General features: G+C 35.1%; 1 protein-coding gene across 1 annotated transcript in view; it reads right to left on the bottom strand.

The window, feature by feature from the left end:
• Window positions 1-2,897: 2,897 nt before the first annotated feature.
• Window positions 2,898-25,286, bottom strand: part of BPNT2 (3'(2'), 5'-bisphosphate nucleotidase 2) — a 58,883-nt gene continuing 36,494 nt past the window's right edge. The window contains exons 2-5 of the mRNA XM_044657999.1: window positions 24,037-24,199; window positions 18,580-18,675; window positions 8,406-8,567; window positions 2,898-6,061 (exon numbers count right to left, since the gene is read on the bottom strand). Of these exons, the coding sequence (XP_044513934.1) occupies window positions 5,790-6,061; window positions 8,406-8,567; window positions 18,580-18,675; window positions 24,037-24,199 (693 nt within the window). The 3' untranslated portion in view covers window positions 2,898-5,789. The remainder of the gene's footprint in view (window positions 6,062-8,405; window positions 8,568-18,579; window positions 18,676-24,036; window positions 24,200-25,286) is intronic.

Below are 25,286 nucleotides of genomic sequence, written 5' to 3'. Positions count from 1 at the left end.
TACATACAAACCACACACAGAACTTTAATGGAAAACACTACTAAATGAACACCCATTTCTGCTTTGCCAATTTACACAGATGACGTTTATGGTACAAATACTTTGGGGAACCCTTCTAAGCACACAATATAGAACAAGTTGTTTTAATGTAATTCATCACTTTTTTCTTCTGACAGGACATAAAGCCAACTTGGCTTGCATTTCTGATTTTCATCCCAAATGGAAAACTACTTATAAATCTAATTTTCCCACACATGATTAATTCACCACCCAACTTCTAAAAAGCTTTCCTGTCAACTGTTTTTATATTTATAAACCTTCACCAGTGGCAAATTAGAACTGCACATACCTGCCAGGTTTGACCAGATTTTTTTTTTTCTAAAAGAAAAACCTTCTCACACCATCACTCCCTAAAACCAAAGCAAATTCTGGAAAATACAAAATTCAATTCTTCCCATCTCCTAGGTGAAATTATTTACAAATAATCAAAACTATCTATAAACCTATGGACATAGACAATTTTTAACATTGAAATGATACATATATATGTAGCTAATTTATAATGCATAAATAGGTAATTTGTAGCAACAATTGACTCAAGGGGAACTAGGGCAACAGTTTTAATTCTATGCTCAAAATTGGGCTGTTTAAAATGTTGTTTTAAAACGTCCTACCTTCTGTAGATTTACAATGTGATAATGAAGTTAAATTAAAAATAAAAACATGAGGTATCATTTCAGACCTATAAACACTGTTTCATACCAGTTTCATATAAAAGTGTACTATACTTGCTAGAGTATGCAAAAATATTTTGTATCATTCATTCACTTAATGAAGTCTCTTCCAGAATTAATATTAAAAACACTGAAATTGCTCGTTTTTTCCATGAAGTACCTATTTTCCCCATCCCACTAAAAAGTCTTCCTCTTCCATTAACACACAATGCCCTAGTAGAGGTAAGGCACAGATTTGCTAAGCTAAATAAATGGGAAGATCCAAAATTTGGTGTTTTTCATTACTTCCCCATTTTCAACTTGGCTGGAAATTCCCTTTATTAATTATTTTTCTGGGCAAAACAGGAATAGTGGACTCCCCAAAGCTAAGGAAAAATGAAGCTAATGTGGGTCCTCCTCCTCTCCATCTTTCCCCAATCAGCATTCAGTTATTCTATGATGTAGCTACCAGCTTGGAAGAAACAAGGTTTCAAGAGAAAACATTATGATGAGAGAGCATGTGTGCTTTCAACCCTTCTTGTTACACACTGTGTTTCTTCTTTATATCACCTTCCGTAGCTCCACACTCCATTCCACACACAGCCCTTCATCTTTATGGCAGCTCTTCCTTTTTTTTCTAAGTTTCTCTTTACCACTGTTTCCTTCCTCCTTCCCTATGCCAAAGGGAACATGTAGACATTGGGCAACAATTTGAATCAAAGGGTATGTGGCATGTATAAACAAGAAGACATTCTGGAACAATATGAATTAAAGCGAATGTCTATGTGTCTTCCCAACATTTTGTTACCATAACTTATTCATTCAAGAAAAATATTTTTGAAATAAAAGAAATAATCATGGCACAATTGTACATGCAATAAAGGCCACAGACATAGTGACTGCCCTTTATGTTCTAAAACTGGGCACAAATATGGAAATGACTCCCAAAGCCAATTTTACCAAAGGTCTTACCGCTTTACCTTTATGTTTTCCTACATTTATACTTGACTTGGGGGTTAAAGAGGAAGGAATATTTTGGAGTGAAGAAGCTTTGAGTTAAGTCTAATAACCACAAAATTTAGGCAGTTCAAAGTTTTATTTTTTCTCTCTATTTCTAAAAGGTGGTTGGTGAAAACATTTAATTTGGGGATTTTCAAGACAGGTTTGATTTGCTTCTCCCTATAGTTTATTTAACACCACCACATCCATCTCTTTTAGAAATTCGATTTAGAGCTAGAAAGACTTAAAAGGTCCTATAGTCTAGTCCAGCTTTCTCACATCACGGCATTTTTCTGAAGCAATAAATTGATAATGGAGAAAAACATGAGGGGAAGAGAGACTAGGGAAAGAAAAGAGAAATAGAGAAAAAATGATGGAAAAGGCAGTTTAGTAGAAAGAAGAGGGCAAGATAAGGGAGAAAAAAAATACAGAAGGGAGGTGACAAGTGTCAGTGGTACTAAAATGCATGTTATGTTGAGATTCACAGCATATGGAAGGGTTCAACAGTGACTGTTTGGAATGAATAGATCTGTTGTCACTAATACCTTAAAATGTTGGGGGAAAGGCCAAATAATTTGTAATACTCTCTGAAAACAGAAGATTCAAAGGATTAAGGGCAGAATGTGCCAAAAAATGACTTTGCCAACTTCCTCCTTTTGCCCCAAATCATCCATTAATATATATTTGAAAATCTACAATCTAAAAAAATTGTATTTTGTGCTTCCATATATTTTAAGCTCTGTTAATGTGATACAACTGTTTCTGCTTATTGAAAGTGGGCAAGGGGAGGAAAATAGATTTCCTTGTTGAAGTAAAAATATTACCTTAATCCAGTGACAATTTTTCATTTTTCACACAATGAGAAATAATGTATATGGCTTTTGGAGACAAAGAGAAAAACCTTTTAAAATAATTAATATGCTGCATACTCACTTCCCAAAAAAAATCAGCCATGCACATCTTACTTAATAGTGCCAAATAAGTTAAGAGAAAGAATGCATTTAATTGCTAGCCAATACCTTTTTTTTTTGTACACACACAGATACTTCACAAAGACCTATTAAAAACAAACAGCAAAATTATGCTTTGGAATCTTTTTCTGCTTGATAGAAAAATCTCTTATTGCAAGGAAAAAAAAAAACAACTAATTCAGTTCCATCCCCTTGTTCAAGTATTCTCCCTTTTCCCACAAAATATGGGCATTTACAATTAAGACAAGCACCATTTTTTCCTAAAACATATTTGCCAATATTCCAAAGGAAGAAGAAATGACATTAACAAAAAATTAGCAGCTTTGACCGTTTCAAAATAATTTATTTTAAATTATCTTAGGAGAAGAGAAAAACATTATTTTAAGGCTCATAATTAACTATGCAATACTGGGGGAAAACACAAAGCCACCCTAAAATTCAAAATGCCAAATACACAATTCACTGTCATATCAATGAAGTCATATAACTACCAATTAATGCCTAATACACTGCTGAATGGACGTGGTAGCCAAGGAGAAATACAAAAGAGAAAAATTTTTAACAACATCACAGAAGGGACTTTGCCCTCTCTGAATTGGAATTTCCCAACCTGGTCCTATGTCCCATGTAGGCAGGAAAGGATATATTGGCTACATTTCTCCTCCTAACACACTTGCTCTTAGTATTGAGGCCAAATTGGTAAATATGTGACTTTCACCAAATTTGCTGGTATAAAACAGTTGTTTGCTGGTATATATTTACTGGTGAATACCAGCTAAAAATATGTGCTGGTTAAGATTATGCCTCACATACCTCTGTATCCCTCTCAGCCCTCAGAACAGAGCTTTGCACAAACTAGGCCTCTGATAAAAGCTGACTGAATGAAAACAAATGCCACTTCCAAATATACTGCTAGAAGATTCAAGTTGAGTCAGCAGTGATATACCTTCCTTGCTCCTTTTACCATACCAGTAAAAGGTTCTTTTTAACTATAAATGCTAACCAAATAACTAAAGATTTTCAAACTCTCAACACTGTATACAGAATTCTTATTTAATTGCATAAATTACAAATATCCTAACCATTAGAATGGCCAAAAAATAGGCATTGTTCAACAAAAGAATATTAAATGGCTGTGGGCACAGAAAACAACCAGATTCGTGAAGATGAGCCAAGAGAACCTTTGTTCCTCACTACTGCTCCCACATGATGTTGGCCAACACTCTTGCCAGCCATGTACTGTCAGTGTAGAGGACTACATTAAAAATATATGAATGGATGATACGGAGTGACCTCTCATTACTATGAAGAGTCCACTTTTTTCCCCCTGACCATGACATTCCTATCTCCTTCACATCTTTGTTGTTTTTTTTTTAGCAGTTTTGTCCTCTGGTCATTGAAATGGTATCAGCAGCCTTTAGGCACACCCTAGGTATTCCAGTCGCCATCTTCCATGACAAAGGGCCCTAGAAATGGTGCCCTCAACATGGTCTGCATCACAAGAAATCCATGACCAGATTATCCATTCTAGCAGGCTTTACCTTCACAGTAAAGATGGTACAGAAATATTAAGCCATGTTACTAAAAGAAAATAATATGAAATTAAGTTTAAAAGGTTAAATTTCATTTAACCTCTCTTTCAGTAGGATCCCTTCTTTGCCACTGTTCCACACAACAATGGAACACTTAAAGAGATTTTTAAAAAAAGAATGGCATTGGTTAGTGTACTTGAGGTGTTAAGGTATGGAATCAATAGTGTCACCCAGAGAGAAACCACTTTAGGATGAGAACTCAAAGTAAGCAATCCTTACAGCCAGAACGAAACAGGCCACAAGGTAAATGTTTCATCCTTCCTTTGTGAAGGAGGTTCTGAAGCTTAATCAGAAGATAATTCTCATCGGAATGAACTCTAAGCCTCAGTGGATTTATGTGATACCCCAAAGACCACTAGTAGTCTAGGGAAATGCAATTCTTCTGAGACAGTGAGAGCAGCAGTAACTCCTTCTAGATGAACTTATTACAATGAAGATAAGATCTTTTAAATATAAACAAAACAACACTTTTTTTTTTTTCCAAATCAGAGATAATTTGAGTATCTTTTTTTGAGGTAAAAAGGCTAGCTCAATTCTGGTCTTATCAACACATTCAACTTCAATGACCAACAATTCATTTCTATTTTTGTGATCCCTCTTTCTGTACCTTAGGGCTCCAACAGTCTTTTCATTGAAAATAGATAGTGAAAAGGTATAGTAAAATTCCTAGGGCCAATGCTGAAACTCCAGAATAAAACTTACAAGTAGAAGAATCAATAATTAGGACAGGGAAGGGAGTTGGGGGAGCACCCAGTGAGTCATGCATCTTCCACAGGGAAAGTGAAAATCAACGGCAAGACATTAAAGCTATGTCAAGAAACACAATTTTCTTTTAAAATACACAGAAATAATGGTTACCATGATTTACAAATAATCAAAAATTCAATATTTTCTACCAGCTGGACAACCAACTTTTAAAAGTTCTGGAAAAAAAAAAAACAAAATCAAACTCTTCTGTTATTTTTAATCAGTCAGAAATGTTCTGTCACAGATGAATAGTTATTTATTTCTTGCATATAGATGGGTGTTTGGCTCCTTGTGCTTTCCATCCAAATGGAACTGGGGAGAAATCCTTGATAGGACCTCATTTTCAGCAAGGTATATTATAAAGTAATGCCAAATGAACTTTCAAAATTAATTCCTTGATTTCTGCCTGATTCTTTGTGAAAGGTTAATAAGTTTAACGATGCTGCTGTGACAAGTCACTCAAATAAGGTCTGTTCAGTTCTAGATTTCAACCACATTTATGCACCGTGAGTATGACAACTGTATGAAAACAGTCTTCAAAATAAAGATGGTGAATGAGATAAAAAGCGACCCATCCTCTTCAATCTTGCATCTTAAAGGGAAGGGAGTAGGGAGTGGGGAGAATCCCTTCTGCTTTCTTTCGTCTCAAGAAAACTGGATGGCCTTGATCATGCATAGTCTTCTACAGATTGTCTGTAGCCCAGGGCCCTTCAGGCTGACCCTTTGCAGCTCTGAGAAGGAGAGGCGTTTCCTTGCAGACCTTAGGTTCATTTGTGTGATGTCTTCTCAAGATCTGGGAGTTTTCTGACCAGTGCCTGATGGTTCATGTTGATGCTGGCTAGGAGTCCTCCTTCATTGCCATCCGAGCCAGTGTAACTTATCTCTTCACCACTCAAGGTGGTCATATGGCCCCCAAGAGCTTTAAGGAGGGCATTGCCAGCACAAATATCCCATTTTTTAATATATGTCACGTGGATATAGATATCAGCTTTTTCTTGGTTCTCATCAGGCACATCCAAGAGAGATAAAACTTTGTAACCTGAAGAATAAAACACAAAGAATTGAGGTTATTGTTTCTTACAAGTGGCTAATACTACTACTAAATAATAGGACAGAACTTTGATAATAAATACTGATAATTATGCTTTATGTAATTTAAAGTCTAAATTATGACTTGACACCTGTAGTTCTGTTTTTAAAATATTTTTTTCTTTGCCCGTTATTTTCAGTGGAATGGTATATTCATGTGGACTAAGGCTAGAACTAAGTAAATTGTTACCCACAATTTTCACTCAAAAACTCTGGAAAATTTTACTTAAAAGTTAAGTTTCTTTTTTTAATCTTAATTTTCATTCTAGTTCATAATGCCAGTTTTAATTCTATTATTCCTTACTCAGCTTGAATGCCAGGAAAGGTTAGTTGTTTCAACGATCCACTCATTAACTTCCAAGAATCCACCACTCCCCTGTCTTTCCTCCTGTCTTGCTAATACTCAGTGCTGGGTAGTTGCTTTTTCTGCTCCTGTACACTATTGGAAAAAGTCATGAAATTTACATCATTCTATCAATTAGAGAGGTATGATCTGCAACCAAACTCAGCTGATTCTCATTACTGATGAGCAATTCTGTTATTAATTACTAACTGATCCACTTTCCCATATTCCCAAGGTTCTTAGACCAATCTCTATCTCCCCTTAGGCCCTGTCAGACAGAGGATCCACGCTCTACTATAGAATATGTAGCATGCCTATAACTTAGTGCATATCATAGAACTTGTGACTCGGTTTCCCCATCCTCAAAAAAGAAGATAAGCTCAAAGGATTGATGTGATGATCAAAAGAGATTCTGTCAAGTGCTTTGTAAACATAAATCACAGTGTTGGAACATAAGTGATCTAAATATCCATAGGTAGTGCAGTGAAAAAAACGCCAGATTTGGAGTCAGGAAGGTGCATCTTTCCAAGTTTGAATTTGGCCTTGGACACCACTAGCTACGTGACCTTGGGCAAATCAATTAACCCTGTTTGCCTCAGTTTCCTAATCCATAAAATGAGATGGAAAAGGATATGACAAACCCCAAATGGGATCACAGAGAATAAGAGACAACTAAACAACAACTATTGAAAATTTAACATCTCTCATCTCATTTTATAGATGAAACTGATAAGGCAGAAAAATGAAATTTTTTAGCCCTATTTTCTTACAGGTTATATCAAAGCCAGTCACAAATTTAGGTCCCCTGACTCCATTGTCTTTCCAATAGGCCAAGCTGAATCATGTTTAGCTACTGCTCAGACGTTTTAAATTGAAGTTTTATTAATAAGTTGAGAATGTCTGAAGTCTAATCTCCAAATAAGCATTATTGTATATATTTAAAAAACCAAATTTAAAGTAGAAAAAAATGTATATCCATGATTCAAGAATTAAACCCCACTTTCTTTCTATATCTTCTTTAATTTCTGATCCTCACTTAAGGTATAATTTTTAAAAGCATAGCTAATTCTCTAACAGTGCAAATAACAAGTCCCCTAAAGGGTTCACATGTATTCAAATTCAAACTATTCAAAATGATAATTATTCAGTTATGATAACTGGTTCAAACCCAAAGGAAATATGAAGTACAAATCTAAGTAAGTTTCAATCACTTCAGAGGACTTGCTATTTGCACTAATTGAACTTGATTAGCTTAAAAGGAAGAGAATAAGAATATTCACCTTTAATACTATCCCCATTTCCCAGATACAAGAAAAAGTCTATATTGATCTCCTGGCACAAGATTTGATTATTACAGCTGTTATGGTTTTGCATCACAAAGATGACTTCCTATCAATTTTTTTCAAAAGTAACTTTTCTTAATGGCTTCAAATTATAATCATAGACTATTTCATCCAACATCTTCATTTTATGGTCAAAAACCATTGCTCTTTGGAGACAGTGAATCTCATTTAAGGATAAAGAAAAATTTTAAAAAGCAGATAAAAACATTCTTGAGTCGTCTACTACATGCAGGGTAATATAAGGACACAGAAAAATTTTAGATGCAGTTTTTGGCCCCAAAGAGTTCCAGTAGTACTGGGGATATGTATATATATAAATTCTCCAGGAACTTATTTCCACTTTTCATATCTGCAAGGTGTAAGATTTTGGCTCAGGGAAAGGAAAACCTTCCAAACAATGAGAACACTTCAGAGTGACAGACAGTAGTACAATTCTCCCCACTCTTAAGTCTTCAAACCACCACTGGATAACCATTTCTGGAGTACTGGGAAGGGGATTTTTGCTCAGTTGTGGGTTAAACTAAATGACTGATGGGGGTCCTCCTGCCTGAGATAAATCTCTGTGTAATCATGATAGATCTCAACGAAAGCAGGCAACAGTCACATACCGGCACCACCCGCAGGTATGATTGTAGTCTGGTTTCCAAATGTCTGAAGAGCCACCTGTTTAACTGTGCCTGAATGGGAGCGAGACACAATGATCCTTGGGGTCTTCTCATTGTAAGAAGTACGAGCTTTCACATTGGAGCCACCATCCACCATTGCCCAAGCTAGAAAGGAAATTTATCATCCATTAGTAACTCTGGAAGACTCCCAGACCTTTGAAACCAGAAGTTATTCTTTAGTTTCACACACATATTTAAATGATTAAAAAACCTTTCCCTTTCAGAAAAGAATCTTCTGCAATTATATTTAACTAAAATAAGCAAAAACAATTGCATATGATTAATTTACAAAATTGATATTTATCTTCATTCTTGATTTGCATTTTGTAACTATAGCCAATTTATGGTACAATTCCTAGTAGCTAAGTTATGCTATAATTTTAGAATATGTAACTTAATTTCTATAATTTCTCCTCCAATCAAGGACTGTCAAAAGGTAACTTTCCGAAACGCAAGTGAAATTGTTTTCCACCCAAAGATAATTCAAATTATATATGTGTATGTAAAAATGATCTGGAGAAGGAAATGGCAAAGCACTCCAGTGTCTTTGCCAAGAAAATCCCAAATGGGGTTATGAAGAGTTGGACACGATTGAAACACAACAAAAATACACACATGTATGCATTATATATGTGCTTATATATGTGCATACATATGTGTTTATGTATTTGTGTGTAAACATCTGTATTTATCTTTCCCTCTGAAATGCTGCTACTGGGGCAAAAGTGGCAGTCCTACCACATAATCTGTGGCTAAGCAGAACAATTCTATACTAACTTTAAATACATTTACATAATCAAAGAGTTGTCTGGATGACATATTGCTTTTGTTTTCCCTTTTGAAAATAAGCATAAAAACCATATAAACATAGAACTCTAACCAGGGATCTCTTGAGAGAGTCTGTCTTTGGGGGTTGTGAGAAAACCAATATCTACCAGAGTTCTCCCTTCTCCATTACCAACCTAAACATGGATTATACATGGATTATGTGGCACAAAGCTATTTTGGGACCTAATTTCCCTCTGAAGTTCCAATTTGAGCTCTTTCCCAAGATATGGGTAGCCATCACACTATTCCCCACTAACCAGATACATTTTCATAAAGAGGTAAGAGTGAGTGCATGTGTTTGGGGAGGGGGGGAAATCTAATCCAATGAATTCCTAATATTTTCTTATTGAATATTCTTTCTATACTACAGTAAAGTAAACCTCCTTTTGTGAACTGTTTAATGATCTATGAATGCCTCATTTTGTCCAAATATCAAATCTAAATGAGCAGATTTCTGGTCTGAGACGAGGTGGCCCTCTCTATCTCTATCTCTACAACACATTGTTTCTCCCACAAATTACAACTAAGTATATTAATTAAATGGTTCTTGAATAAGCCAATCAGGTAACAATTATAGCTGTGGGAGGAAGAAATCTATTTCTCATGTAATTCCTGGATGAAAAGATGGTGAGTGTACAACAAATTCCCAAACATAAAGACATTAAAAGAATTTTGAAGAAACATTCTAAACACGAAGCAATTTAAAGCAAAAACTTAATAGCAAACATTTGTTTCTACAGTGACTATATCTTGGTGAGAAAAAAAAGGAATAACAAAACAAAACAAAATCTCTGCACTCCTTTAGAAAATATGCTTCAGTTATAACTTGTTTTCTTTACTAAGAAAAGAATTTGCAATATAGTCTCTCTAGAGGTCAGTATTGTACCAGGGAAAGAAAATGTTTATTTTGGTACTAGGTATTCTACAAAGGAATATTTCAAATCATAAATCTGATACTTTCAATTTATGAAAACTGTATGTTTAAACAAATACACGTAATATTTTAAAAGTATAGATCTATTTTTTAAATCACCTATGTATTACACAAGAAAGCAGCTTAAAATTTTAGAGGGTAATGGTAAGATTAGCCACCATAGGGCACTTAATAAATATGAAACTCATAATATGACGATGATGGAAATAGTTGCTACAAAACATACTTTTAGCTTTATAGGTTTTTGAAAAATGTTTTGCTAGAGGAAAAAAAATAGGTATATTGTTTTATACATGAGAAACTCAACTAAACACATCCACTAGGCACACAATTTGGCTTTATATAGAATTACCTTGCATTTATTTATCTATTTAAATACCTATACTTGACCATGGAAGATTTTATATATTCTTTTGCTATATACTACATTTTTTAGACTCCTCTTACAATGCTCTAATCTTTCTGGTTTGGTCACCAGGCTTAAAACAAGACTACAGAGAAAAGATTCAGAGAGTGGCAAAAATGATTAATGGGTTAGAAAATGAAATCCAGAAGCAAAAGCTGAAAGCACCCAGGACTGGCTGGGAGAGAAGTGTAAAGGAAGCTTTCTCTAAATATATTAGGGCTTTGTGAAAAAAATACTTAACAGTTCAAACTTTGTACTAAAAGCACACATTGTCTAATAAATGACAAAAAGATGATATTTACAGTAACAACTATAATTTATGTAGTGCTTGTAAGAGTTTCAAAACACCTCGATTAACTTATAGACCATTACGTCTGTGACCTAGATTCCCTCAGCATCCTATTTACAATATTTCTCAGGAGGTTCTCTTTTTTCAGAGAATATAAAAGTAGATCAAGTTTGAACAACCAGAAATTCCTTATTGGTGGAGTTTTAATTCACTAAGGTTTTATTGTAGTATAGTGCTATCTTAAAAGGGGGGGAAAAGTTACAAATGCATCATGAATAAATGAGTTAATAGGTCTGAAGGGCAGGAAAAGGGCTTCAATTAAAGAGGATAGATATTTACTTTGTGCTTCTTTGGTTTAAGAACATTATCTCTCAGTTCATTTAAATGTTGAAAAGAGCATTCGTATAGCTTATGTTCTTGGAGGCACTCAAGAGGAGAGTTCCCTGATACAGAGAGTTTAGACATTCATTTGTGGGATTAGAGTGTGAAACTGATGCACTCAAGGGATCTTCTGACCTCATAAGGTGAGCAGAGGACATATGATTTCAAAATGGTTTGAGGAATCCTCTCCCCTCCACATCCCTGCCTCCCCCATGCCTCTGTTTATAACTTCCTGCCTGAAAGAGACAACTATGAGGCAATGACAGATTATATAACTTGTCCAGGGCTCAAAAGGCTAGCACATCTCGGACCAGGACACAAGTGCAAAGGAGAAATAAACAAATATAAAATAAATCACAAGTCCCATGGTAACTGATTTTATGTGCCATAAAAGGACTAGCTTCTAATCTTTGAGTATCAATGACTCCTTGGCATATTTGGCTTGGGATCACCAGGGACCCACAAAGTCATCTTTTTTTCTGAATACTTATTTCTAATTATCTTTTATTTGTACTGTTGCTCATTCATGTACAAGGTCATAGGCATGTATCCTGTGTTCTTAGAACAGATATTTTTATGTTTAAATGTTATCACTTCTATCTAATTACATTTCATTCTATAAAAATATTTTTGCCTTTTGTGTTTTATCTTTATTTTATTTTAATAACAAATTTCCACATAAGTTTTTACAAAGTTATATGATTCATGTTGTCTCCCTCCCTTCTTCCCTTTCCCTCCAAGAGCTGACAAGAAATTTAATCTGGGTTTTACATGTATTATCACGCAAAGCATATTTCCAGATTATTCATTTTTGTAAGTGAATAATCTTATAAAACCAAAACCTCATATCATACACCCAAATAAACAAGTGATAGAATATATGCTTTAATCTGCATTTGTCCTCCCACAGTTCTTTCTCTTGATGTGGATAGCATTCTTTCTCATAAATTTCTTGGGATTGTCCTGGATCACTGCATTGCTATTAGTAACAAAGTATACCATATTGGATTGTTCTGCAACATTTCAGTTACTGTGTATAATGTTCTCCTAGTTCTACTTACTTTATTCTGAATCAGTTCGCATAGTTCTTTCTAGTTCTTTCTGAAATCATCCTGTTCATCATTCCTTATAGCACAATACTACTCCATATAAAAATATTTTTAAAAATAAGTTTTAGAAGGCAGCTAGGTGGCTCAGTGGATTGAAAGTCAGGGTTAGAAACTGGAAATCCTAGGTTCAAATCTGACCTGAGATACTTCCTAGCTCTGTGACCCTGGGAAAGTCATTTAAACCCCCGGTACACAGCCCTTACCTCTGTTCTGCCTTGGAAACAATACACAATATTGATTCAAAGAAAAAAGTTAAGAGTTTAAAAAATGACAATTTTAAGAGTCATTTTAAATTTGTATTATTTTTGTACTCCATTGCCTTAAAAATCCCATTTGACTTAAGTGGCTTTGCCTATTCTTTTCCAACTCTTAAGTCTATGCTCCTGAAATCAAGAATGTCACATGTGGGACCAAGTCAAAGACTTACTGAAATCAAGATAGTAGATTCATTCTACCCTTTCATCTATGTGTCTTGTTACTATCACAAAGGGACATTAAATTGGCTCAGCATTGATTTAACAGTAATAACGATAATAGCTAGCATTTATATAGCACTCTAAAGGTTTGCAAAGTACTTTATGAATATCATCTCATTCAATCCTCAAAATCAACTTGGGAAATAGATGCTATTATCATCCCCTTTTTATAGGTGAGGAAACCAAGGCAAAATAGACACTATCATTACTTCCAGTTTACAGATGAGGAAACTGAGGCAGGCACAAGCTAACCTACTTGCCCAGGGCCGTACAGCTAGTAAGTTATCTAAAACTTGGGTTTTCCTGACTCCAGAAATAGGGCTCTGTTCACTGCATTATACTACCTAGGTGCTATGAAACCACCATAAAAGTTTGTTGTATCTCACAGGAGGGGAAAGTTACAGACCAAGTATCCAGGGAGCCCTAGGACTTTTCATGGGTCTGTAAGGTCAAAACTATTTTCATCATAATACTAAGACACCTTAACTTCTTCTAATAATGGTATAGATTGAATAGATTTAAGCTATTATGAATAGAAACTTTTTGCAAGGAGAGTGTAGACCTTATATAAATTTTAAGGGTGTGAAGGGGATCCTAAGACCAAAAAGTGTTAGAACTATTTGTCTAAAATATAGTACAGAAAAAAAAAGCATACAGGATAAATAAAACAGATAAAGAAGCAAATAAATAAATAAAATATAGTGTAGTTATGTATGTTCAGAAGTGGCTAATGATCAGCCCCTAAGAGGTAGCATAAAAGGATCATGTCATTTCAGAATGAGGTCCCAAGTGGAATGTCCTAGAGATCTGGGCTTGGCTCTCTCCTGTTAAACACTTTCATCAATGACTTGGATGAAGGCTTAGATGACTTACTTTTGAAATATGAAGATGATGCAAAGATGGCAAGGACAGTTAAGTCAGAGAACAGATTTAGGATCTGAAAAAATTCACCAGCATGATACAACATCTAAGAATGAGAAGGAATCTCAAAGGTCATTCTGGTATTTGTTCCTACCTGTGCTTTTACTTTTAAGAGAAACTTCTGGTGCAAAAACTCTCCTTCAACCAAAATATCTATAACTTGTGTCTATAGAACCAGTATGTGTTCAGGGTGTAATCAAAGGTATCTCTTCAGTTGGCTGCAGTGCAGTGAACCATTGCCTCACTCCTTAGGAATCTTAAGCTAGCTTTAGATAGCTCTGTTTTGGAGTCAGGAAGATCGAGTTCAAATCTGGCCTCAGATACTCACTAGCTGTGGGACCCTGGACAAGTCACCAAACCCAGTTTGCCTCAGTTTCCTCATCTGTCAAACAAGCTGGAAAAGGAAATGGTAAACCATTATCTTTGCCAAGAAAATCCCAAATGGGGTCACAAAGAGTCAGATACAACTGAGACAAGTGAACAACAAAAAAGGCAAAAGGGCAAAGTTGCAGAAGTGAAAAGATGGAATGCCATGCATGGGGAGGGCTAATGACAATAAGAAGTCTATATTTTATCATAGCAGCAGCAGGGAACCACTGGAATTTATAAGTAGAGGTGTGGCAGAGTCAGATTATGATTTAGATAAATCACTTTGGTAACTATGAGGTAGACTGATGAAGTATGGAAGAGAGTTAAGTCATGGGGACCAATTATGAGGAAATTGTCTGAAAGGTAATGATAATGGTCTGAACTCAAAGGATAGCCAATGAGAGATCAAAGAGATGCTGCCAAGGCAGAATTTGCAAGATGTAGTAACTGGCTGGTGAGGTGAAGAGAGGGAGGGTGAAGAGCCAAAGATGAAAGATCATGGTGTGGGAAAAAGAGAATTAGATGAATTAAAGATACCTATAAGTTGGTAATAATAGTCTAGAGTTAAAAAGATAAAGGTCAGATCTATAGATCTCTGCGACTTCTATAGAGCATAGATCTGTTTTTGAAGGACCATGCATCTTTGGGCTTTTTCATGCCACCATCTCTAGAACTCTTGTACCTTCAGAAATGGTGTGCCAGAAGTCTGATCTTTTTATTTTGTCACTTTGAAAATACCTCTTCTGAACCCTATCCCTCCCTAACCACTACTCTGTACTTCCTTTCATTCATCCATTCCAGATTTTTGTCACATATTTACTGGTTTACAGATTATTTCTTCCTTTTAGTTTCAGGCTCAAAGTCATCTTCTCTAAAATCTGTACTCTTATGTAGGGTCTTCAACAACATTCTGATCTAGTTAATTGACTTTCAAATGGCCTTCTCACTCCATCTTAACTAGCCAGAGGAATATTTTTATCTTGGATCTCATTTATCCCATAACCGTTCCTCTCTGATCTGGAACCCAGAAATTCCTCTGGGTATAACCTCCAATCCTGCCAATACTCCCTGTGCTTCATTCTATACTTCTTTATTTTCACTGAAGCTCTTCTTTGTATTTCCTGTTCAATCACTCCCTTTTTTATTCTCCTTCCCCCCTTCCTTAATAGACTTCATCTTCTAGTTTGCCAGTTTAACTGGACACTGATCTCTGTCCTTTAATCTCTTGCTACTTTATTGTAAGGAATACAGTATCCTCCCCAACCCATTGAATGAAGAAGACCTGAGGAAACCAGTCCCCTTCTCCCCCCAAAATCCAACAGAAAAGTTGAGGCACTGTCAAAAGACTAGCAATGACAGCCTAAAGCCTCTTTTCCCACCCAAAAGAACTCTGAATATTAACTAGCCTCCAGTTCTTTAAGAGTTTTCTCTCCTCCTTCTAAAATGAATCCGCACCAACCCCCAAATCTAGAATCCTCCATACTCCATGCCCTAACTGTGGTGTATATCCCAAAGCTCTATCTTTCACTTTATCTCTTTCAGACATCTCATCAGCTTCCATCTGTTAATTATAATGTCTATGCGTTTAACTCCCAGAGACTAGATCTGGGCTCTCTCCTGGTCTCCAGTTCCACATCATCACCTGCCCTCTGACAAGTGGTACAGTGGATAAAGAGTCAGGAACTGGAGTCAAGAAGATGAGTTCAAATCCAACCTCAGACACTTCTTCAATGTGACCCTGATCAAGTTACTTGAGTGTATCAGTTTTTTCAACTCTAAAATAGAAGTACTAATAGCACCTATCTCCCAGGGTTGTTGTGAAGATCAAATGAGATATTTGTAAAGCATTTAGCACATATTATTAATTTAATCCTTTCTCACTACTGTCTTTTTCCCCTTTCTTTCAACATCTCCAACTAGATGTCATCATATCTGACAAAATTTGTTATACCTTCCCTTAAAAACCACACTTCTGGGGCAGCTAGGAGACTATCTGGGTTGAGTGCCAGTCTGAGAGATAGGAGGACCTGGGTTCAAATCTGACATCTGATACTTCCTAGCTATGTGACCCTAGCAAGTCATTTAACCCCCATTGCCTAGCCCTCAGTGCTCATCTGCTTTGGAACCAATACTGATTCTTAAAGAGAAGTTAAGGGTTTAACCAAAAAAAAAGAAGAAGAAGAAGAAGAAAAAGAAAGAAAGAAACCTCTTCCCTACTTGCCTATTTCTGTGGAGGGATCACAATTCTTACAGACATTCAAGTTGCAACCTTGGAATCATCCTTGGTTCTTCACTCTCTGGACACCCTGATGTGCTCCTGCTTCCATAAAAACTTTCATCATTCTCCCCTTCCAAAACCTAGTGCTAATGCAGTCTCCCTACTCAAATTACCTTATAGTCACTTATATGTACATATGATATATCTGGCTTTTGGAATGTAATCTCATTAAAGAAAGGATTTGTTTTTGTAACCACACTTTGCACTAATATATTACTTTGCATTTAAGTAGGAATTTGAGTCAGAATGAAAGGTAGACTCCATTTTAAAGTATCAAATTCAGAAGATAATTTTTCCTAATAAAAACTATTTGTCTTTATAAGAAGTCACTAAAAATGTGACAAATGACATTTTTTTAGTCAAGATCTGCTTTAAAAATATTTTATTAAGGGAGGAATAATATTTGAAAGTAAGGAAACTGTGTTTTTGAAAGCAATTTTTTCATTAGGACAAATGAGGCTTCTCTTCCATTATTCCAAGTTAAGCACTTAACTCATAATAGCTCTGACTAAATCAATCATGATTCCTGAATTTTAAACAATTTTAACAATAATAATGCCTGGTATGTGCAAGATTAACTATGTTGTGATTTGTTCCCCATGTACTCAAAGGACCTGGAAATTGAGGAGACTGTGGAATGGCTAAACAAGTTGTGGCACATGACTATGATGGAATATTGCCTTGCCATAAGAAATGAAAAGCAGACTAATTAAAAAAAAATCGTAGAAAGACACGCGTGAAATTATGAAGAATGAAATGAACAGAACCAAGAGAACATTATATGCTACAACAGAAATATTGTTTAAAGAATGATTTGCCCAGCTGTGTGACCCTGGGCAAGTCACTTGACCCCCATTGCCTGCCCTTACCACTCTTCCACCTATGAGTCAACGCACAGAAGTTAAGGGTTTAAAATAAAAAAAAAATTTAAAAAAAAAGAATGATTTGTATGCCGACCTTCAGAGACATAAATGATAAAAAGGAACAAGCAAGACATAGTTTTATATGTATGCATACATCTTTTTGTTAAATGATGCCTTCTCTAGTGCAGAAGGGAGACAACACTTGGGAATTTTAATGTAACAAACAAACAAATATAGGAGTATAAGTAAATTAAAAAGTATAAGCAGTATAAATAAATACACATAATAATATTATTTATTACAATTATTATATTATATAAGTATCCACTGCCACAGAAGAGGCAGATGAAGTCCAAATGCAGACTGTAATACATCATTCTTCACTTTTTTCCCCCTCCATGAATTTTTCTCTAAGCAATATATGTCTTGTTTCACAATGTGATGGTCAGGGAAATATGTTATTATATGATAGTATTATGTACAGCCTATGTACAAACTTTCCTTTCTTGGAGAGGAGGGAGAAAGGGGAAAAAAAATTTTTAAGCTTATTAGTTTGTGTTGGAAAGGAGGGTTCTAGAAAAAAGTGGAGCTCAAGGAGCAAAATTCCTAACAGAGGAGACAAAAACAAAATACATTAGTCAAACTAAAATTTGCTGTATCTTTGGATAACATTATTCCACCTTTCTATGTTCAATCTTTGACCCTCACAGGGTTCTTACAAGGAATATTCAAGACATGCATGTGCCCTGCAGCCTGGATTATGCAACTGCATTACTGGTAGGAGATACCAAACCAAACATATACATTAACCCCTAAAAGGAAAGCTGATATTCTGATGGAAAAATAGCTACAAGGTCAGTTAGGTGTTCTGTAATAGACAGAAATACTCAGGGTGTAGCGTTGTTAAAACATTATATTTACCTAATTATCAATCATGGGCAATTTTAAGTTATTTGCAATAAAAGAGAAGAGAAGGGGTAAAAAATTAACCAAATGTAATTCTGAGTTGGTTTGGAAATAGCAGGAGACACATTCAGTTTAATACACACTTAGAGCCTCAGACATTCATACTCCTGCTCTTAGACCCTCTGTCAGTAGCCACAGTCCAATCTGGAAAACGGGATCTTTGTGGTGATAAATTAAGCTTTAAGCTCAATGTTTTCTGGGCATCTGATGGCAGTTTGGTATGAGCTCAACCACTACGAACATCAGATTCACAGTTAGGCTAAGAGAACAAGACAGTGAAGCAGGACAAAAGGATACCTGTATAAGCAGAGAATGGCTTATGAATGACTCCCAGCACAGGTTTACCATTGACGGCTACGCACACCATTGTAGTGACATACTTCCGAAGATCCTCTAGAGGGAAAACAAAACAAAAGTAATGGTTAAAGTCACAAAATATAAATCCAGATTAATCCAGGTCAGCTTTTATAACAAAAGGTTCCTTTCTGCTTTATTTTAAACATAATTTTTAAGGTGATAGGAAATGGTTCAGTGGGGCAAGTCTGCCCTAAAATACATGTAGCTTCCTTGATAAATCAGGCTATATGTTCTTACCCCAGGAGATGCCCTTTGCAAATACAAAGTAAATGCTATTTTTCATTAGTCCACTCCTATGGAAGATTATTTGTTTCATCATGTCTATGTCCAATGTACTTCATCCAGATAAATATATTCTTTTTGTGTCCCAACTTGCAAAGTGACTGGAAGGTCAAACGTTTCAAAGCTTCTATCATGAATCATCCTGTGCATCACCAAGGTCACAAATGTATATGAGATAAATCCTGGATTCAAAGGAAATGTAAGGGAATGGAGTACTGCATTGAATTGAATTTTCTTGTCAAATCAGAAAACGATTTGTTTAGAAACTAGAATGTGCATAATCTCTACACTTTTGATTAAGAGATCAGTATATCAATAAACATGACATTAAATAGGCATGTTTAATAGAATTTAATCTTTTTGATGATTCAGAATGTTAGAGTCTTACAGTTAGTTAAAAGTATCTTTGGAGGTTATTTCTAAGAGCTCAAACTTTCATTTTACAGATGAGGAAACTGAGGCCAGAAGAAGGAATATGATTTGCTCATGGCACTTACGTAGCAGAGCCAGAGCATGAAGGTCATCATTCTGAATATCAAATCTCCTTGTATTGGGTATACTGGCTTTGTAAAAAGTTCCACGAGATTAAACTAACTCTGATTTTTAGTCAATCCCTAATACTTTTGTTTTCCTGGACCTACTTCTTTTCCCTGAAAGCAAAGGACAACAAAAACATCTTCTAGTCAACTGAAGGTGTATTTAGTTGGGTTCTGTAATTAAGGATATAATTCAAAAGAAGTAAAAATCATTTAGTAAATATTTATAAAATTGGGGGACTATGGCTGTTAAGGGGTATATTTATTCAGAAAGGACAACGTAGATAAAAGGTATAATGGAAAAGCACTGAATATTGGGAAGATTGATTCAGGTAAGGAAATCTATTAAGGAAAAGGGTGGTAAAGAACAATCAGATGATGACCAATGGAGGGAAAAATCAACCAGGAGTATACTAAAGATCACCAAATCAGGAAGAGGAAACAGACATCAAAATCAAGGAACTGAGTTTTGGGGGGGTGGGAGACTAGGTCTCCCTATCCTAACCCAGGTAGGGAGTGCAATGGCTACTTCCAGGACTGATCCCATAGGCTGTTGGGCACAGAAGCTTTGATCTAACCTGGGCTGATTTATCCCAACTACAGCTCAAAACTATGAAAGAGGCCTCAAACTCTCAGAAGAAATGGCAGTAGCCATCACATGCAAAAAGAAACAAATTACAAACAAAATACAAAACAAATTACAAAACAAATTACAAACAAAGAAACAAATTACAAAAAGGAACAAGACAAGCTCTATTAGTAATATGTTGGAATTCTCTTCTCCTAAAAGTATAATTCTTGATAAATAATTCCTCTCCTGAAGCTTTCTCCACCTTCTTAAAGAATTGGTTTTAACAACTGGGCCTAGGGTATGGAGTATTTTCTTCAGTGGAGGAACTGGTATTCTAACCAAGAAGGAGAAAATAGTTTCCAAAATTGGCATAGCAAGAAACTACCCTTTGACCTAAAGATCTCACCATTGGGCATATGCTTAAGTCAGAAACAAAGGTCCATTATATTTGATGATGATGATGGTGATGATAACAATAATAATAATAATGACATTTTAAAAGAAATTACTCTATCCTGGGTTCTGTGCTAAGAACTTTATAATTATTATCTCATTTTATCTTCACAACCACTCTGGAATGCAAATGCTATTATTCTTCACAATAAAACTGTATGTATTAGCAAAGAACAAGAAAGAAAGTTGGTGTCCATTAAGTGAGAAAAAGTTAAAAAAACAAAACCAAAAACTTATGGCAGATGAATGGAATGGCATATGAATGACAGACTGAAATAAGCAAAACCATGAGAATAAATTAAATCAAATCAATCTCCACTATATTGGATATTTTTACTTATTTCCTTTTCTTTGTCACAAGAGAAGGACAAAGAGGGTAAATGCTGAAATGTAATAAAAAGAAAAAACATTAAGAAAATTTTTTGAAATGGGAAGCATGGATTGAAGCAATCTCAGAGTGATCTCGGAGAAACTTTAAGGATTTCTGATATATTATGAAGGGAAAGTCATATATAGTATGACTTGCATTCTTATTTTGCAGAAAGGGAATACGATAGAGTTTAAAGAAATTCAGAGAGGCAGAAAAAACCCTATGTATTAATGAGTAAGTTCAGGGTGATAAAGAGTGTAGTAATAGAATAAAATTCTGATGAAAAAAGCTAATATGTATGTGGCATAGTCCTATAAAGACAGTGTAAGGAACTAATGCTCACAGTGAATTGAATGTTAAGGACAACAAAATGACTTTTTTAGTCATGTTTGTAGGAAAAATAAATCAAAGAGAGAAGGTTCATTCTCAGTATGGAAAGATGATGACAAAAGTCAAAGAGAAGGTTGAATGACTCAATTTTTAAAAAATTTCCTTTACTAAGGAAAATTATCTTCAAACTGAGAAGGATAAAACAAAAACAGTTAGCAGTAAGAAGAAAATCTAGATGAGCAGGACAAGTTAAGAAAACAGAGACTTGCCCACAAAATGTTCAAGTCACCAGACCTGTATAACTATATCACAAGGCACAGAAAAATATTCAGGTGTTTTTGTGTGTTATTGTCAATGATTTTTGAAAAAAAATTGTGGAGAATAGGAAAAGTACTTTTAAGATAGGAAAAAGGTAAATGTTGTCCCAACTTCTTTTTTAATTGGGGAGAATTTGGGTTCTTCAAACAAAAGACAAATAGAATTGAGTTCAAGTAAGGGAAAAAACTGTCAAAGATAATATTAATAGGTAAGCTTGCAAGCATTTATAAAAGAAAATAGTGATAACTAGGAGACAGCATGAATTATTCGAAAAGTCATCTTAGACTAAAACTAATTTCATTTTTTTTGGTCAAGATTGGTTATCAGAAAGGCTAAAAAGGGAAATACTGTATACATATCATACTTTAGATTTTCATAAGGCATAACAGTATCTAAATAAGCATTTCTGGAACTGATGAATAATGAGATTAATTAGTTTTGATTAGTGGATCAATATCAATTTTGAGAAGTCTCTAGTGGAGTGTAACAAGGATCTCTCCTTGGACCTGTTCTCTCTGACAATTTAATTGCTGAACTGGATAAAGGCACAGATCATGTTTATTAATAATAAAAATTTCATATTAAATATGAAAATAGGAGACAGCTCACAAACTGAAAGACTAAAATCAGGAACTACAAACTGACTAAGGACCAAATCTGATAGGATAAAATTTAATAGAGAAAATATAAAGTTCTATTTTTTGAATTTTTAAAAATCAACTGTACAAACACAGAAGGGGTAGGAAGAGACATCTAAACAACATTTCTACTAGTCAAAGGGAATCTAAATTTAGGTCTTCTTGAATTCAAGCTCAGCCTGCCATACAGGATGACATGATGACTCTTTTTCTTTGAAGGGGATTACTAAGAAAAAGAAAGAATTAGAGGGACTACATTCCAGATGTGGTAGAATTATTAAATTTCTTCTTAGTCACAACAGGAATTATCAGTGGAAGTTGTTGTTCAGATTCTTTGTGACCCCCTTTGGGGTTTTCTTGGCAAAGAAACTGGAGTAGTTTGCCATTTCCTTCTCCAGCTCATTTGACAGATGAGGAAACTGAGGCAAACAGCTAGTAGGTATCTGAGGCAAGATTTTAACTCAAGCATTCTGTCCACCACACTACATAACTATTCTATGAGTAGAAATATAGAGAAGCATATTTTATTTCAGCATATGGAAAAACAGACCGGAAATGGAATAGGTTGTTTCACAAGGTATCAGAAAAAGGAAAAACTTCATAATAATTAAGGCTACCCAAAAATGGAATGAACTGCTTCAGGAGTCAGTTCCCTGTTGCTTCAAGCCTTCAAGCATGAACTATATAAGCATCTGTTATATATGTTATATATGTTTTAGAGTAGAATCCTGTTAGGGTACAGGTTGGAAGAGATAATCCATAAGGTTGCTTTTTGATCAGTGCGCTTATGAATCTGGGTCCTGGGAATAACTAAATCATGGTTATTAGAGAAAGGATTAACGTTAGAGAATGGATTGACCATGAAAGGTTTGAGTATAATCCTTTTATTTATTAAAAGGCTCTATGCTTGGGTCAGTTAACTTAAATCTATAAATCTAAAACTGCTTAAAGATTAAGTGATTAAACCACCTCAGAAGTCAATGTGTTGTTGAAAAAGGAAGTAGTTGTGAAAAGATTCTAGATAAATGTTGGCTAGATTCTAGTCTTCATTCAGTCACTAATTAGACCTATTTGCTCACAGGTAAATCACTCAACCAACCTGGCCTTCCATCTCTTCATCTATAAAGAGATGAAGCCAGAATTTTGTTGTAGTTTAGTTGTTTTCAGTTATGTCCAACTCACTGTGACCCCATTTGGGGTTTTCTTGGCAAACATAATGAAGTGGTTTGCAATTTCCTTGTCCTGCTCATTTGAGAAATGAAGAAAATGAGAGGTGGATTATATATTTTTTATATTATTTTATATTTAAATTTTAAAATTGTAAATTGTAAATATATATTTAAATCTTAAAATTTAAATATGTGCATATATTTTAAAACATAGAAAATAAACCCTTATATCTTGTATTAGAATCAATTCTAAGAATTAGTTCTAAGGCAGAAAAGTGGTAAGGGCTAGGCAATTACGGTTAAGTGACCAGGGTCACACAGCTAAGAAGTGTCTGAGGCCAAATTTGAATCCAAGACCTCCTATCTCCAGGACTAGCTCTATTCACTGAGTCACCTAGCTGCATTCACAATACAAATATTAATCATCTATGTCTATGGATGGAAAATAACATCACTGCCTTGCTCAAGACATTTCAGTACATTCAACCTAACTGGGGAAAATAAAGGTTGACTTTTTAAAGTTGCAGGAATGAGATGCTAGGATCACTACAGTTTAAAGCAAGAGAGGGCCCCACAGTTCATCTATTCCTCATGCTATACTGCATTCAGTAAGTTGTTTTAAGAGTTTCACTAAAAAAAAAAAAAGTTTCCTCTTAGACTGACACTAGACCAAGACAACTGTGGTTGTCTTAATTCTTTAGTTTATAATGATCAGCTAATCTAAAATTACCTGTATATTCCTGTGTAGCATCAAGTGGATCAATCCAGACAGTAACACTTTCTGCTGGAACTTCCTTGGGTTTGGTTATCTCCCTCAAAATATCTTCAGGAATATTGTGATCCCACAAGATAACTTCCTGGTCAGCTGCATCCACATGTTCTTCAGTATTGATCTGGGGTAAAAAGCAATACTTTAAGAAGTGTAATCAAGAACAAAATGGGGAGAAATATTTCAGGCATTGCAACTAGCATTAAGAAAATAATAATATAACAAATTTGTGCAAGGTGTTTTTTGGTTTTTAATGGACTCCTAAATGCATGGATACAACAATCTTATGAAATACATGGAAGGATAGGCATTATTTTAAAGAAGTATAAATTGAGGTTCAGAAAGTTTACATCACTTGTCCAAAGTAACAAAGAGTTATATGGTGGAAGATATCTTCTAACCTACTTGTCGTCATGAAAGGGAATCTCAACCTCACATCCAACTTTAAAGACAACCTATATACAATATCAAAGTGTCACCTAAGTTAAACAGAGGACAACTTTAGGATCTTGAAAGCTGAGATACCAATTTAAAGTAAAGCTGTATAAGATCTAACAGTTACTAACAAAAAAGAGTGTGAGAATGACATCTGACCTTTGGCTCAAAGAACACAGAAATGAAAAACTAGAAAATCAAATTGAAAGGTAAATACACTACAAGAATGGTGACTCAAGAAACAAATAAGCTACAGTATCTTGGGGAAAATTATAGTAAATGCTAGAAATAGATTTCTGATGAGAGAGGAAGAAGGGCACAGTGGATAGAGTACCAGCCTAGGACTCAGGGGAAGACCTTGGGTTAAGCCCACTTGAGATACTTAATAGCTGTGTGACCTCCAGGCAAGTCACTCAATCTTTACTGGACCTCAGCTTCCTTATCTGTAAAATTGAGATAATCTTTTTTTCCCTATAGAATTATTTCAAGAGCAAGTTTCCTAACTACACAGAGAATGTGAATTAATTTATAGAGATCAGATTTATATGTGACACTTCAAGGAATCAAATTGTTATGTAAAACAAGGCATACCCTTGCTCTATCTCTCTACACAGAAATGACTTAAGGTTATAAATTTAATTTAGTTACTTATTCTATCAAAGCATTTCCATGCAAAATCAAAGATCCTTTACCACCCCCAGAAATGTGGCAGGCAAGGACATGAGTACCCTTCAGTAAACTAGTGTGACAGACCTTTTTGTTTTCTACTCCTTAAC

This window comes from Gracilinanus agilis, chromosome 1, assembly GCF_016433145.1.
Source record: "Gracilinanus agilis isolate LMUSP501 chromosome 1, AgileGrace, whole genome shotgun sequence".
Lineage (NCBI taxonomy): Eukaryota > Metazoa > Chordata > Mammalia > Didelphimorphia > Didelphidae > Gracilinanus > Gracilinanus agilis.
This window is presented reverse-complemented; position numbering and strand designations above follow the sequence as displayed.